At 45.2% G+C, this 14,923-nt stretch overlaps 2 protein-coding genes across 8 annotated transcripts in view; one reads left to right on the top strand and one right to left on the bottom strand.

Moving 5' to 3' along the window:
* The window catches only part of sec23a (Sec23 homolog A, coat complex II component), a 103,912-nt gene that overhangs the window by 19,383 nt on the left and 69,606 nt on the right, over positions 1 to 14,923 (bottom strand). For all 7 annotated transcript variants that reach the window (XM_078233760.1, XM_078233756.1, XM_078233759.1 and 4 more), the window contains 3 exons: positions 13,504 to 13,627; positions 12,420 to 12,500; positions 9,685 to 9,774 (listed from right to left, as the gene is read on the bottom strand). In XM_078233760.1, coding sequence (XP_078089886.1) covers positions 9,685 to 9,774; positions 12,420 to 12,500; positions 13,504 to 13,627 — 295 coding nt within the window. The remainder of the gene's footprint in view (positions 1 to 9,684; positions 9,775 to 12,419; positions 12,501 to 13,503; positions 13,628 to 14,923) is intronic.
* LOC144506875 (histamine H2 receptor) lies at positions 262 to 3,994 on the top strand. Its single transcript, XM_078233233.1, has 2 exons — positions 262 to 955; positions 3,825 to 3,994. Exons 1-2 carry the CDS (start codon positions 262 to 264, stop codon positions 3,992 to 3,994), a joined length of 864 nt encoding a protein of 287 aa, XP_078089359.1.

Genomic DNA, 14,923 nt, shown 5'->3' with positions numbered 1-14,923 from the left:
AGAAATCTTTCTCTATTTTCCTGAATGTAGCATGAGCTCTACATGAAAATATGCTATTATTTCTGATTAGAGAAGCTCTGTTTTATTTCAGAGTCTACTTTGTTAAATATAACCAAGGAATATTGAATGATGCCCAGTGACAGACTGCAATAATTTCTAGCTGCTTAATTATATCCCACAGTTTCTGACTTGAATATCTTCCTCTGTGCAAACCAGGATTGACAAAACAACAATTTCTTCGGACCACCATCTTTAACGAAGATGCTCTCCATCACTGTTCTGTATGCCTGTCTGATGATTCTTACTTGTGTAGGATCCATTACGGCAAATATTCTATTGTTGTTAATACTTGGATTCAACCAAAAGCTGCAGAAGGACACATCAGTACTTATATTTAACCTTGGTATCTGTGATTTGATTTTGGGACTGACAGTGATTCCTGTAGCAGTGCACAATACTCTGTTTGATGGAGGTTGCTACAGCAGACTGGATGCACGGTGCCAATTCTTTGCTTTTCTCTATGTATTGCTGCAACTTGCCTCTGTTCATTCAATGACCTGTGTGACAATCGATAAATTTGCTGAAATCTGTTTGCCTCTCCATTACGTACAGCTGTTTACAAGACGGCGGGCTTGGGTAACCATTTTATCTGTCTGGATCTACTGTTTTCTAAATGCAAGTTTACCCTTTGTAGGATTAGGACAATACACATATGAAGAACACAGATATATCTGTGCACCAAGTTTCAATTCCTCGTTAAAAGCCTATTGTGTGGTCACTGTAGCCATAGGATTATTTCTTCCAATAATGATAATCTGTTGCTTGGCCATTTACGTTGTACAAATTGCAAGACATCAAGCAATACGAGGAACGTTTGAATGCAACGATCAACACTGTTATTCTGTGCCAGCAAAATGTTATCTGAGAAACACAATCATCCTGGTTTCAGCAGCATGTAAGTTGCCTTTTAAAAATCTGTTCTCTTTTGCATGATAGTATAAAACCTTTTTTACATTTTGAGCTGCATGACCTATGCAAAATAATATTCTTTTGTAGACAGCACTGGGAAAATAAATCTTTTGCCTTGGTGGAATTGTAATTTTCTGGAATGAAATCTTAATTCGCTTTGATTAAAGGTTTGGTTGATGTGTATGTTTTTAAAAATGAAATTAAACTTTAAAATGTGTTCAACTATCAGCATTCAGCTGCAAAATCTTGACATTAAATCTCAAGGCTACATGGAGGATTGTTAGCAGAAAGCAATGTTGCTTCATTTCATGGCGAATCAAAATTGGAAGCTCGGCATTTTGGGATTTCAAGAAAGAAGTTGGTTAGTTCAGTCATTCAAAATAGGCATTACATACTAGGTTTTTACTTTACAATGCTAATGTGTTTCACAATTAACTCTTCAATGTAACTATTATTTGATTCATGATGTTTGAAAGTCAAACACCATCTAAATCACAGATTCAGTAATTTGAAAGTACAATATTAGTTTGTAGCTAAGTCAGGTAATAAACTATGATAAAGAATATTGCATCATATAACATATGAAGTACTCTCTTGTGCTATGTGGATCTGTGTTTAAAGCTAGCCCATCCTTTTAGTGCCCCCAAGTCTAATTTTGTCAGAGTTTTCAGTTCACAAGGTCCTTTTAAATGAAGGGGCTCGGATAATCCATTATTATTAGTTTAATGGTGACTACAAAACCATTGTCAATCATCATAAAATGTCATTTGGTTTACTAATGTCTTTTAGGGTAAGGATAGCAAATTTCCTTCCCTACACGTGACTCCAAACCCGCAGCAACGTGTTTGACTCTTAAATATGCTCTGATGTGGCCTGGCAAGCCACTCAGTGTAAAATATGTCCTTCTGATATCTGTGTTAAACCTCCCCCACTTCACCTTGAACCTATGACCCCCCGTGAACGTCACCACCGACCTGGGGAAAAGCTTCCCACCGTTCACCCTATCTATGCCTTTCATAATTTTATACACCTCTATTAAGTCTCCCCTCAACCTCCGTCTTTCCAGGGAGAACAACCCCAGTTTACCCAATCTCTCCTCATAACTAAGCCCCTCCATACCAGGCAACATCCTGGTAAACCTTCTCTGCACTCTCTCTAAAGCCTCCACGTCCTTCTGGTAGTGTGGCGACCAGAACTGGACGCAGTATTCCAAATGCGGCCGAACGAACGTTCTATACATCTGCAACATCAGACCCCAACTTTTATACTCTATGCCCCGTTCTATAAAGGCAAGCATGCCATATGCCTTCTTCACCACCTTCTCCACCTGTGACGTCACCTTCAAGGATCTGTGGACTTGCACACCCAGGTCCCTCTGCGTATCTACACCCTTTATGGTTCTGCCATTTATCGTATAGCTCCTCCCTACATTATTTCTACCAAAATGCATCACTTTGCATTTATCAGGATTGAACTCCATCTGCCATTTCTTTGCCCAAATTTCCAGCCTATCTATATCCTTCTGTAGCTTCTGACAATGCTCCTCACTATCTGCAAGTCCTGCCAATTTTGTGTCGACCGCAAACTTACTGATCACCCCAGTTACACCTTCTTCCAGATCGTTTATATAAATCACAAACAGCAGAGGTCCCAATACAGAGCCCTGCGGAACACCACTAGTCACAGGCATCCAGCCAGAAAAAGACTCTTCCACTACCACCCTCTGTCTTCTGTGACCAAGCCAGTTCTCCACCCATCTAGCCACCTCCCCCTTTATCCCATGAGATCCAACCTTTTTCACCAGCCTACCATGAGGGACTTTGTCAAACGCTTTACTAAAGTCCATATAGACGACATCCACGGCCCTTCCCTCGTCAACCATTCTGGTCACTTCTTCAAAAAACTCCACCAGGTTAGTGAGGCATGTCCTCCCTCTCACAAAACCATGCTGACTATCGTTAATGAGTTTATTCCTTTCTAAATGCGCATACATCCTATCTCTAAGAATCTTCTCCAACAACTTCCCCACCACGGACGTCAAGCTCACCGGCCTATAATTACCCGGGTTATCCTTCCTACCCTTCTTAAATAACGGGACCACATTAGCTATCCTCCAATCCTCTGGGACCTCACCTGCGTCCAGTGACGAGACAAAGATTTGCGTCAGGGGCCCAGCGATTTCATCTCTCGTCTCCCTGAGCAGCCTTGGATAGATTCCACCAGGCCCTGGAGATTTGTCAGTCTTTATATTCTCTAACAAACCTAACACTTCCTCCCTTGTAATGGAGATTTTCTAGAGAATTCTCCAACAATAAGAGAAATCTTCAGCCTGGGACTGCTATCCTAGACACTTAGTGCACCAGGTCACGTTTCAGCAGCAAGTACATGGCTGCCTAAAGATGGCGAAGTTCACATTGAGAATGAGCATGAAGTATGGAGAGGGTTGAAACCATAAGACTTCTCTTCCCTGTCGAGTGAAGAAAGATTCAACCAGTAATAACTATATTGCAAAAACAGCTAGATAAACAGAAATAAAATAAGACAGTGATGGCTTAGCAGTTCTCTTATGTTTCAAGCTCAGCTTGCTAAATGCCGTGATTGTTGTTATTCGGGAATTTTTCTGTTAAGATGTGATTAATGAAAGAAAGCACTAAGAAAATTACATGCACTGCACTGAAGATATTACTGGCACATGGACACAAAATGTTAACTGGATAGATGGCCAGAATATAGGGGTATGCTGCCCTAACCATCGTTGGCATTTGAATCTGCATTTATGAGTCTGTGCATACAAAAAATATTCACAAAGGCATGCATTTTTGTCTTGAAATTGATTCATTCTGTTTTATTTCTAGTTTTCCTTCTAATATGCTGGACACCATATATGATCATCAGTGTCTATGAAACCTTTGGAGGCAAAGCTCCTCCATTTGCAGAAATGCTCTCCACATGGCTTGCACTTCTCACCTCTGCACTGAATCCATGGACTAATTCTGTGACACAGAAGTACGTACTATTATCTTAATGTAATTAGACAACAGGGGAAGGGAAATGGTTGTCACATTTACTTCGTTATCTTTTTAAAACTTTAGGTTGAGGGCAGAAACAAAGGGTGGAATTCTCCCAAAAAAATGATAGGTGCCAAATTCGGATAATAACTGGAGTACATCCCATTGCTTTTTTTTAAAAGCGGGATTTTCGAAATGAATCTCCCACACACTGTTCATCACAGAGTGCCCTAGTGTGAATCACGCTTAAAATCTGTGGGTGGAGCCTATTCCCACTGGAGAGGCCGACAGCATAGCACTGAGTGGGCCACTGTGTGTGCGCCGATCTGTCTGCGCCGCGATCGGCGCATGCGCAGTAGCCCCGGACTGCCGGCCTCCCAATTGCTGGCCAGCACAACAACACCCCACCGCTGGCCGTGCGTTACACCCACACCCCCGATCCCTGGCCTTCTGGACATCTCCGGGCCAGCCCCAACCACCACCCCTATCCCCCCCAGGGCAGTCCCAATCTCCCGAACCCCCCTCACCGGCATGTCCCAATGCCTGGTGGGCAGTGCCAGGGGGTCAGGCTGGTAATGCCCAGAGGGCACCCACCCTAACCCCTGATCTCCTGGGGAGCCTTCATGGCCTCCCTTCACTCCAGCAGGGCCGGCCCACCAGTTCCCCATTAATGGGGAACTTTTTGTTGTAAACTCTGCTGGTTTGAAACACTCCTGGTGGGGGCGGAGATGCTAGCGGGCCTGGCGTCTTCAGTCTCAGGCTCACAAATCAGATGGAAATGGCCATTTACATAATTTTAGCTCCGCGCCGATTTCTGGTGTGGAACTGACGACGTTGGAAATCTGGCAGCCAGAGATGCGCGGTGGCTACGCTGCTAGAGCAGTGCAGCAGGCATGAACAATCGTCCCCAAAATCTTCTTTTTTATTATATCACAGTTTTGCTTTTAGAGCAAAACTTTCCACATACCTGTAACATTCAAGAAATGTATTTTGTTAAGCCAGTTCTCAATTTCAAGACTGAAATTAAGTAGCTTGACAAAATACATTTCTTGATTGTATATCCGGTTTACAATTAGACTGATTTCAATCGCTGATATTGAACAAGTTTTCGACATTATCATTCTCATAAATGCAGCAAGCCACAATGATCGGTTCAAATAACTTGGGGATAGGTTTTATGAATAATTATACAAGTAAATCACTTGATTGAAAACAGCATTTTTTCCAGAATTTCATAATGCAATTAATGTTTACTCAGGAAGTACAGAAATGCAATGTGTGAAGGTTGGAGAAAACTCAAAAGGAGAGTGCTACGCAAGGAGGAACGCTCCCTTTCTTCAGTTAAAGGAGCGCGTGAGCCTCCACATTCAAGCAGATGAAAGCACTGGTGAATGAATGTAATTAAACAAGTATAATCTGAGGGAAAAATTAATTTAGGTAGTGCCACGACACAGATTTACATTGATCCCCAAGAGGCAGGTGGTATTGTAGGCTACGATCTGCAGGGCATTCCTCATTGGCATCACTGAAGTCTGCTGCGCTGGGCATACAGGCCCTGGAAATTGACACACATCTGCTGACAGAACTATGCAAAACACACTTCTATCATATTATTATTAATTTTTAATTAGTAACAGTTTAAAATACTTAGAAGTTTGATGTGCATCATTAGAGTAATGTGATAACATTGTTGAGGAACCAAAGCTCCCCACCTCACAGAAAAGGAAAGATTCATTCCTAAATTTCCATGATCTTTCATTTTATTGATGCTGACTGACACACTGTATTCCCAGTATTTTCTGTTATTATTTTCTCTGCCCAAAGTTTAATTAGCCGAATTTCATTAAAGTTTGGTTGAACTGCAAGACAGACAATTTGAGCACAAAATTGTTTTGCCATATTGAGTTTCACAGTATGTGATAGCAGGGTGCTAGATCTATTGAGGACATTGAACGCCTCCCAGGCACTAATTAAAATTTAATTGAGAACTCATGTTTGATTATTGATGCTCACATCAACCTGGTTAAACTGTTAGCACTGACAAATGTTTACTTCCGACATAAAAACACTCTTCTGGAGTGGCTTTTGATGGTTGCCTTTTTCGAGGTTAACTCATATCTGCTTTGTGATGTGATCAATATTACATCATTCGGACCAACCAAAAAGACTCTAAAAAGCAACATTCAGACCCACAGAATGTTGTCACACACTCTTATGGTAATGATTTATTACACACAAAGTAATTCAAACCTATACAAATTATGCCACTTGCCACTGATTGGTTCCAGTGCTAATTCACCCAGTTTCATTGCTCAAATGACTGTTATGTTTATCACAAACAGCGAGAATGGATGTTATTTTTAAAAAATATTTGGAGGTAATATATTATTCTGTGAAGGAGGCTGCATCTGTGTGTATAAATTATTTAATTAAGCTGGGGAAAAGTTACTAGAGAGATGTTCTCTGAAGAAATGAGACATGAAAAGGAGTGAAGGTGCTAAATGTATGCATAATGAAAATATGGTCAAATGGTTTCAAAGTAAATAGACTAGATTTAGAAAGTTGCATTAGGATTTGCATTTCAGTGGCACGGTGGCACAGTGGTTAGCACTGCTGCCTCAAAGTGCCAGGGACCCGGGCTCAATTCTGGCTTTGGGTCACTGTCGGTGTGGAGTTTGCATATTCTCCCCGTGTCTGTGTGAGTTCCTCCGGGTGCTTCGGTTTCCTCCCACGTCCCAAAGATGTGCGGGTTAGGCTGATTGACCATGATAAATTGTCCTTTAGTATCAGAGGGTTAACAGGGTAAATAAGTGAAGTTTTGGGGATAGGGCCTGGATGGGATTGTGGTTGGTGTGGACTTGATGGCCAAAATGGCCTCCTTCTGCACTGTAGGGATTCTATGATTCGATGAGATACATAGGAACCCGTTTGATTTTAGCTGGTAAATTTCAAAGGAAAGTAAAAAGCTTTCACAATTTGCAAAGGTTTCATAAGCGAACAGGGAAGTTTGTGAAATTTTATATGACCAGAATATGGGGGCTAAAGGAAAACATAACAGAGTTTTATATTTCGAAAGGTTAAGTTCAAGTTTAAGTGTGGAGGACAATGGAATTGTGGATGAAAGGGAAAAATGATATTTAAGGAAAGATGTTTCGTTGATTAGGTGTTGGCTGTGTGAGGAAGATTGCTGCGAAACATCTCTCGGCTGGGAGAAGGTGCAGTTTGAATCAGCCATTCTATCAAGCCAGGAAAGTCTTAGGTTGTAAAAAGCAGTCTTGTTCTGAAATCCTGGATTTCCACAGCAGAGTGGAAGCGAGTTTGAGAAGTTGTGTGGTAAGCCTTTATTAAAGCTACAGCAGTTTGCCTAGAATAATACTAGATTTTCTTTGTTTAAGCATCTATAAGGGATTACTGCCTAGAACATGTTTACTTGTGGGTCTGACCAAGTAGAGAATCTTTTGTGTGTGGGGGGGGGGGGGGGGGGAAGAATTGTTTTTTTAAAATTAATTTTAACTGTGTAACTTAAATCTTTTGTGCTTACGTTTTCTTTCCTTCTTATTAATAAACATTTTACTAACCATTTTCAAAGTCGCAAAAGTGTTATTGGACTCCTTTCTGCTGGGATCAGTACTTGTCTTCTCATTTTCAGAATATTGAACAATGGTACTCCCTCTGAGATTTGACTTGTTCAGAATTAACATCTCCTGAGATCATGACCTCTTTAAAATTCAAGTCACTGAACTTGAAACATAGCTAATATTTTCTCTCTTTTAAAATTATTTATTTTCTATAAATAGTTATTTCCACATTTTCTTTCTCGACATGATCAGAGCAATAGCCTTCTCCTCCTGACAGCTAGTCTACAATTGTAGACAAGAGTAACCCAACATAATGAGATTGCAGAACTCGGAACCAGCATACAACAGGCTGGATTTTACAGTCAACAGTGAAGCATTGGCTATTGACTTTGAAGATTCTGCTCACAATATTCTAGCAATCTCTGTGGTGTGAATTGCCCTTTCTTGACAAGTTTAAATCTGGCAGCAACTCAAGGAGATTGCCAGGCACCAGCAGCAGTGGTGTCAGCAAGCAGGGTAGACAATTCTCACAGGCAATAAACCTGGAAGTTAAAAACAATGATTACCCTTCACTTAAAATTGAACTTTTCAGATAGTGGAATAAAGGATGACTGAATTCAGATCAAAGATAGAATATCATAAAGTATAAAAATGTACTGTGGCCAGGTGGCTAACAGCCTGAATCGGAAGCCCAACGGACAATTGGACACTCTAAATTAAACAGCTGCAGCAAAAACAATGATCCTACATCAAGGATCATTGGGAGCCCAGACAGGCCAAGGTCAAAAACAATATAGGTCAGGAACAAGCAGGGCAAGCCCCAGGAACAGAGATCAGAAGGACTTCACTCTGACCATGTTTGGCAGATGGTTTGTGTATTCCCTGGTTTCAGCTCGACTCTCTAGCACCTCAGGTTCCTGCCACAACCTTACTTGGCCCACGTGGCAAATGCATTCCTGGCTACGGTCACCCAGGGTGCATCTAGCGTCCTAAAGGGATTTCAGTCTCATTGCGTGCCGTGACCTCCAACTGGTGACCCCATTGGCTGGAAGTCTGGGAAGCTTCCAGGAGGATGCAGAGGATGGAGATAAGAGGAGACACCTGGAGGCCACTAGCAGCAAAGACCCAGCATGACCCGCAGCGAATGAGACAACAGACAAGACTTGGAGGCAACTCAGAGACGATGGAAGAGGGCATGCGAGAATCGCCTTCGAAGACTAGGACCCTGAGATGGCAGAGGCTCAGAAAATTGGATTCACAGCTCAGTCAAGTTCACTGACACGGGTAGTATTAGAATTTTAGGCAAATAGGATTAAGATAATTTGGGAATAGTAACTGTGTGTTAATAGTTATTGAACTTGTTAATAAAACTGGGTTGAACTGCAAATCGTCTTGTCCTTTAGTTCATCTCATGAATAAGGGCACCTAGGCCAAGTGTTTGATATATATCAGCTGGTCGAAATCTCTGTCCACGTTACACAGACAAGAGTACAAATATGCGGACTCAATTAAAATGATATTTGACATTGTACAAGTATAAAATTAGCCTTTCATACTAAGCCAGTGGGAATGTTTAGCAGTAATTATGAAGTTAGTATGCCAATAAAAACCCAGTTACGCTTCATTCAACAAAGATGCAACTTTTTCAGGGACTACTGCAGCAAGACCAACAGTGCAAAAGTGAAGTCAATTACTGGGGGCCAAAGGTTTAAGGTGCGAGGGGCAAGGTTTAAAGGAGATGTACGAGGCGTGTTGTTTTACACAGGGGATGGTGGGTGCCTGGAACTCGCTGCCGGAGGAGGCAGTGAGTGACTTTTAAGGTGCATCTCGACAAACACATGAATAAGATGGGAATAGAGGGATATGGTCCCCAGAAGGGTAGGGGGTTTCAGTTCGGTCAGGCAGCACGGTCGGTGCAGGCTTGAAGGGCCAAAGGACCTGTTCCTGTAATGTAATTCTCTTTGGTCTGTATATTGGAATGAGGTGTAGTGGAGAGGGAATCCCAGGTTGTAACAATGTTGAGCAAATGATCAGGGAGCTTTCTTCAGACTGATAATAGAGGCCTGAGAGGACGAGGAGTAACAATCATGGGAAGGAGGTTTCCACAATTTCATCTATTTTCCACATACCTGATTCACAACTTCAAAGTATATACCAAGAGTTGTATTGTGGTCCAGACCACAGATCTTCCACTGGCAGGTACCACCTGTTCCAATTTCCTATGAAGAAAGTCATCAAAAACTGTTAGCTGCAAATTTGTTAACCTGTACATTATATTAAAATTCAGCACTCAAGATTGAGAAGTTTGCCCAATATGATTTTTATATGGATTTACTAGAATCATTCTTGCGAGGTGTGAAGGCTGCTCGGGAAACGCAGCTCCAGGTAAATCAGGTGAATAGTTTCAGTAGAAATGACAAACTGCTCACTCCACTCCACCCCACCTGACCCTGAACTCTGCCACCCCCACCCCCCACGACACTGCTCAACCCCCCCCAACCCCTCCCCCACCGACACTGCTCAACCCCCCCCAACCCCCCACACTGCTCAACCCCCCCAACCCCCCCCACACTGCTCAACCCCCCCCGCCCCCACCGACACTGCTCAACCCCCCCCCCCCACCGACACTGCTCAACACCCCCCCCCGACACTGCTCAACCCCCCCCGCCCCCACCGACACTGCTCAACCCCCCCCCACCGACACTGCTCAACCCCCCCGCCTGACACTGCACTGCTCAACCCCCCCCCGACACTGCTCAACCCCCCCCGACACTGCTCAACCCCCCCCCCCTCCTCCACCCCCAACACTGCTCACCCCCCCCACCACTGCTCAAACCCCCCCTCCCCCCCACGACACTGCTCAAACTCCCCCCCCCGACACTGCTCAAACCCCCCACCCCGACACTGCTCAAACCCCCCACCCCGACACTGCTCAACCCCCCCCCGACACTGCTCAACCCCCCCCCCCCCGACACTGCTCAACCCCCCCCCGACACTGCTCAAACCCCCCACCCCGACACTGCTCAACCCCCCCCCCGACACTGCTCAACCCCCCCCGACACTGCTCAAACCCCCCACCCCGACACTGCTCAACCCCCCCCCCGACACTGCTCAACCCCCCCCGACACTGCTCAACCCCCCCCCGACACTGCTCAACCCCCCCCTCCCCCACCCCCAACACTGCTCACCCCCCCCACCACTGCTCAAACCCCCCCTCCCCCCCGACACTGCTCAACCCCCCCTGCCCCCCACGACACTGCTCAAACCCCCCACCCCGACACTGCTCAACCACCCCACCCGACACTGCTCAACCCCCCCCGACACTGCTCAAACCCCCCACCCCGACACTGCTCAACCCCCCCCTCCCCCACCCCCCCAACACTGCTCACCCCCCCCCACCTCTGCTCAAACCCCCCCTCCCCCCGACACTGCTCAACCCCCCCCCCACCACTGCTCAAACCCCCTCCTCCCCCCCACGACACTGCTCACCCCCCCCCCCGACACTGCTCAAACCCCCCTCCCGACACTGCTCAAACCCCCCCGACACTGCTCAAACCCCCCCCCCCCGACACTGCTCAAACACCCCCCCCGACACTGCTCAAACCCCCCCCCCGACACTGCTCAACCCCCCCCCCCGACACTGCTCAACCCCCCCGACACTGCTCAACCACCCCCCCCGACACTGTTCAACCTCCCCCCGACACTGCTCAAACCCCCCCCCCCCCGACACTGCTCAAACCCCCCCCCGACACTGCTCAACCCCCCCCCCGACACTGCTCAACCCCCCCCCGACACTGCTCAAACCCCCCCCGACACTGCTCAACCCCCCCCTCCCCCACCCCCCCAACACTGCTCACCCCCCCTCCCCCCCGACACTGCTCAACCCCCCCTCCCCCCCCGACACTGCACAACCCCCCCCCCCCCCACCGACACTGCTCAACCCCCCCCTCACCGACACTGCACAACCCCCCCCCCCCCACCGACACTGCTCAACCCCCCCCCCCCCGACACTGCACAACCCCCCCCGACACTGCTCAACCCCCCCCGACACTGCTCAACCCCCCCTCCCCCACCCCCCCAACACTGCTCACCCCCCCCGACACTGCTCAACCCCCCCCAACCCGACACTGCTCAACCCCCCCCACCACTGCTCAAACCCCCCCCTCCGCCCCCCCCCGACACTGCTCAACCCTCCTCCCCGACACTGCTCAACCCCCCCCTCCCCCACCCCCCAACACTGCTCAGCCCCCCCCACCCCACCACTGCTCAACCCCCCCCGACACTGCTCAAACCCCCCCCCCGACACTGCTCAACCCCCCCCCCGACACTGCTCAACCCCCCCCGACACTGCTCAACCCCCCCTCCTGACACTGCTCAACCCCCCCCCCCGACACTGCTCAACCCCCCCCCCCCCGACACTGCTCAACCCCCCCCACCCCCGACACTGCTCAACCCCCCCCACCCCCGACACTGCTCAACGCCCCCCCCCCCCACCCCGACACTGCTCAACCTCTGGAAAGGGTTTCCTCATCGCGCACCTCCAGAGAGGACTCATCCAAACCCTGCACCCCTCCTTCCCACTCTGACACCATTCCCTCCACTGCAGCCCTCCCACCTCCGCTGGCACTGACAAACCCCTCCCCCCGCCTCCCAACAGCCCAGTGCAGTTCATCCCACCCATCCAAAACTGCTTGTGCCAACTCCCTTCACAGCCCACTGCCCTCCTGTCTGGCAAACTGCCCATCTAACTACAGATGATGCCTTGCTGAAATCTTTCCAGCACAAGCAGAGCTGCACGATTGATCCTACTCTTCTGTTTACATCATCCTTAATTAAGAATTGATAGAAACATAATTCCACTCACATTTTCGGATACACAAGGTCCTTTCGCACAGAGTGATATACAGGGTCCAATGGCTCCAGAAATCTTTATTTCCCTTGATGTCTTTAGAAAAAAAATTTTAAAAAATTTACACCTTTAATGCTTTTTATTTAGAAATAATTTAGTTCTATGTCTATGAATGTTAAGAATATAAAGGAATCCAATTATTCTCACTGCGAAATATTGAAACATTAAAACTAAACTGTCCAAATCCAATTTCAAAATGAGAAGATCAAGTTTTATTTCTGCTTAGATGTACACAATTGCATGCAGAATTGAGGAAGGTATGGCAATTATTGTAAGTGAGCAATATTATATGTTTTGGGCTCAGACTTTTGATTCAAAAGTTAGCCATGACTCTTACTCAAAAAAGTAGAGTCAATCGTCATGGGAATACAGTGAAAATATTCCTACTTACTCAATTATAAATAAGCTAGCTGCCACAGGAAAAGAACAAACTAGGAAAATGGGTGTCAGCTACTTCCTGCTAGATTTCTTTTTCAGGACATTTTAAATTCTCAAAGCTATTTGGATGTTAATACTTGTTCCTGGCTTCATCAAATCGAAGATGGGAATGACCATTTGAAAGGCAGGAGTTTACAGTCTAATCTGCAACATTCTGAACTAAAAAAGACACTCCCTCCTTGTTGGTGAATGATGCAAAAACAAAAATAATTCCTGTTACAAGAACTTAGAACTGAAGGATATTCATAGAATATACAAATGTGTTCTTTCTGATTTACACACATCATAATTGAAGGATACAATTATATTACTTTAAAAGAAACTGTAGGTCAAAATCCAGTTCCATTTTGTTGCAACATTCCTAGCAATTTACTTTCTGTAGAAATTCTTATCCAAACGTAATATTTCTTGCTAATGTCATATTGTGTTTCAACTAAACTAATGAACTAAAAGAGTTCATTTTGCATTCCGATAGGAACATTTAAGTGGATCTCATATTTTTTTAATGCGATTTCTGGAAATCTTTTGTATTCAGGAAGGCAGCTTCCAATCACAGTTTGTAATAATAAAACAGATTATGGCAAGAAACTGCTGCTATTACCTTAATTTCTAGTGTACCACCAAATGCCATTTTAAATTGTCCCTGAATATCCTTTGTAAACACTCGCTGAAAGGTTTGCTTAAATAAAGATGTGTTGAAGGAGTCTCCCATCACCATGTAACCCCTGAAGAAATGATAAGCAAAAAAGTTACGATACACACCAGCATTTCCCTCAAGTGTGATGCAAGATGACATGAAAAATAAATAGATTTTAAAAATAAAAAACGTAGGATCAGGTGAAATTTGATTGCTAACTACAACACGAGCAGACTGTCAACCGGAAGGTCAGAGTTCAAATCCCACACCCGCAGCATCAATGTTCAAGTCTGATGAAGAAGACATGTTGGGACATTCAAGCTTTAGCATGTTAAGGGAGCATACGTGATAGGTGGGAGTTATTATAGTGGAAAGAAGCAAAGAAATTAGATGGAGAATGATTTGTTCTTCCATTGCTTGAAACTATCTTTTGGGATAATCAGGAAGCTGTATCCATAATAGTTATTTGCTGAATTAGTGAATGATCACAGAGGTTTACAGTAGAACTGGCTGGTAAGGAAAGCAATGAAATTTAAAAGAACATTTTAAACAAATCTGAACAAATGAGGACATCCACATAAATTTATGAATTTTAATCATAGAATCCTACAGTGTGGAAGGAGGCCATTCGGCCCATCAAGTCTGCACTGACCACAATCCCACCCAGGCCTTATCCCCATAACCCCATACATTTACCCTAGCTAATCCCCCTAGCACTAAAGGGCAATTTAGCATGGCCAATCCACCCAACCAGCACATCCCTTGACTGTGGAAGGAAACCGGAGCACCTGGTGGAAACCCAAGCAGACACAGGGAGAATGTGCAAACTCCACACAGACAGCGACCCAATCCGGGAACTGAACCTGGGTCCCTGGCACAGCGAGGTAGCAGTGCTGACCACTGTGCCAGCATGCCACCCCCACTGTGCCACCAAGCCGTCCAATTTAAGAACGAAACAATAGTTAAAAGGTGGGAAAGAAGAATACCGGTCCAAACTGATTTTATTCTCTATTGGCACTCCGGGTTTTCCAACTTTCTAGAATGTAATCAATCCCTTTAAAATGCAAAATTCCTCCCCATTCACCATACTTTAAACATGGCGGATGCCAGGAACGTATAGCTGATTAACTTTTCACACTGAAAAACCTGATATCTTGATCAGAATAACTCCGCTGCAAAACAAATCTATTTCATGCATTCTAAATATTCAACACCTCAAGTCAACAAATAGTCCCCCAATGGGTAAAATCTGCAATTTATAATCTCTGCCATTTTTTATTCCCCATTTATACAACATGGCTTTATTTTCTACAAAGCATTAAATATTCAAACAAGTTGAAACAAATTCTAGCACAGTAACATGCAAGACAGAAAATGTTTTAAG

Source organism: Mustelus asterias, chromosome 18 (assembly GCF_964213995.1).
Source record: "Mustelus asterias chromosome 18, sMusAst1.hap1.1, whole genome shotgun sequence".
NCBI classification, from domain to species: domain Eukaryota; kingdom Metazoa; phylum Chordata; class Chondrichthyes; order Carcharhiniformes; family Triakidae; genus Mustelus; species Mustelus asterias.
The sequence above is the reverse complement of the archived record's forward strand: the minus strand, read 5'-3'. Positions and strand labels throughout refer to the sequence as shown.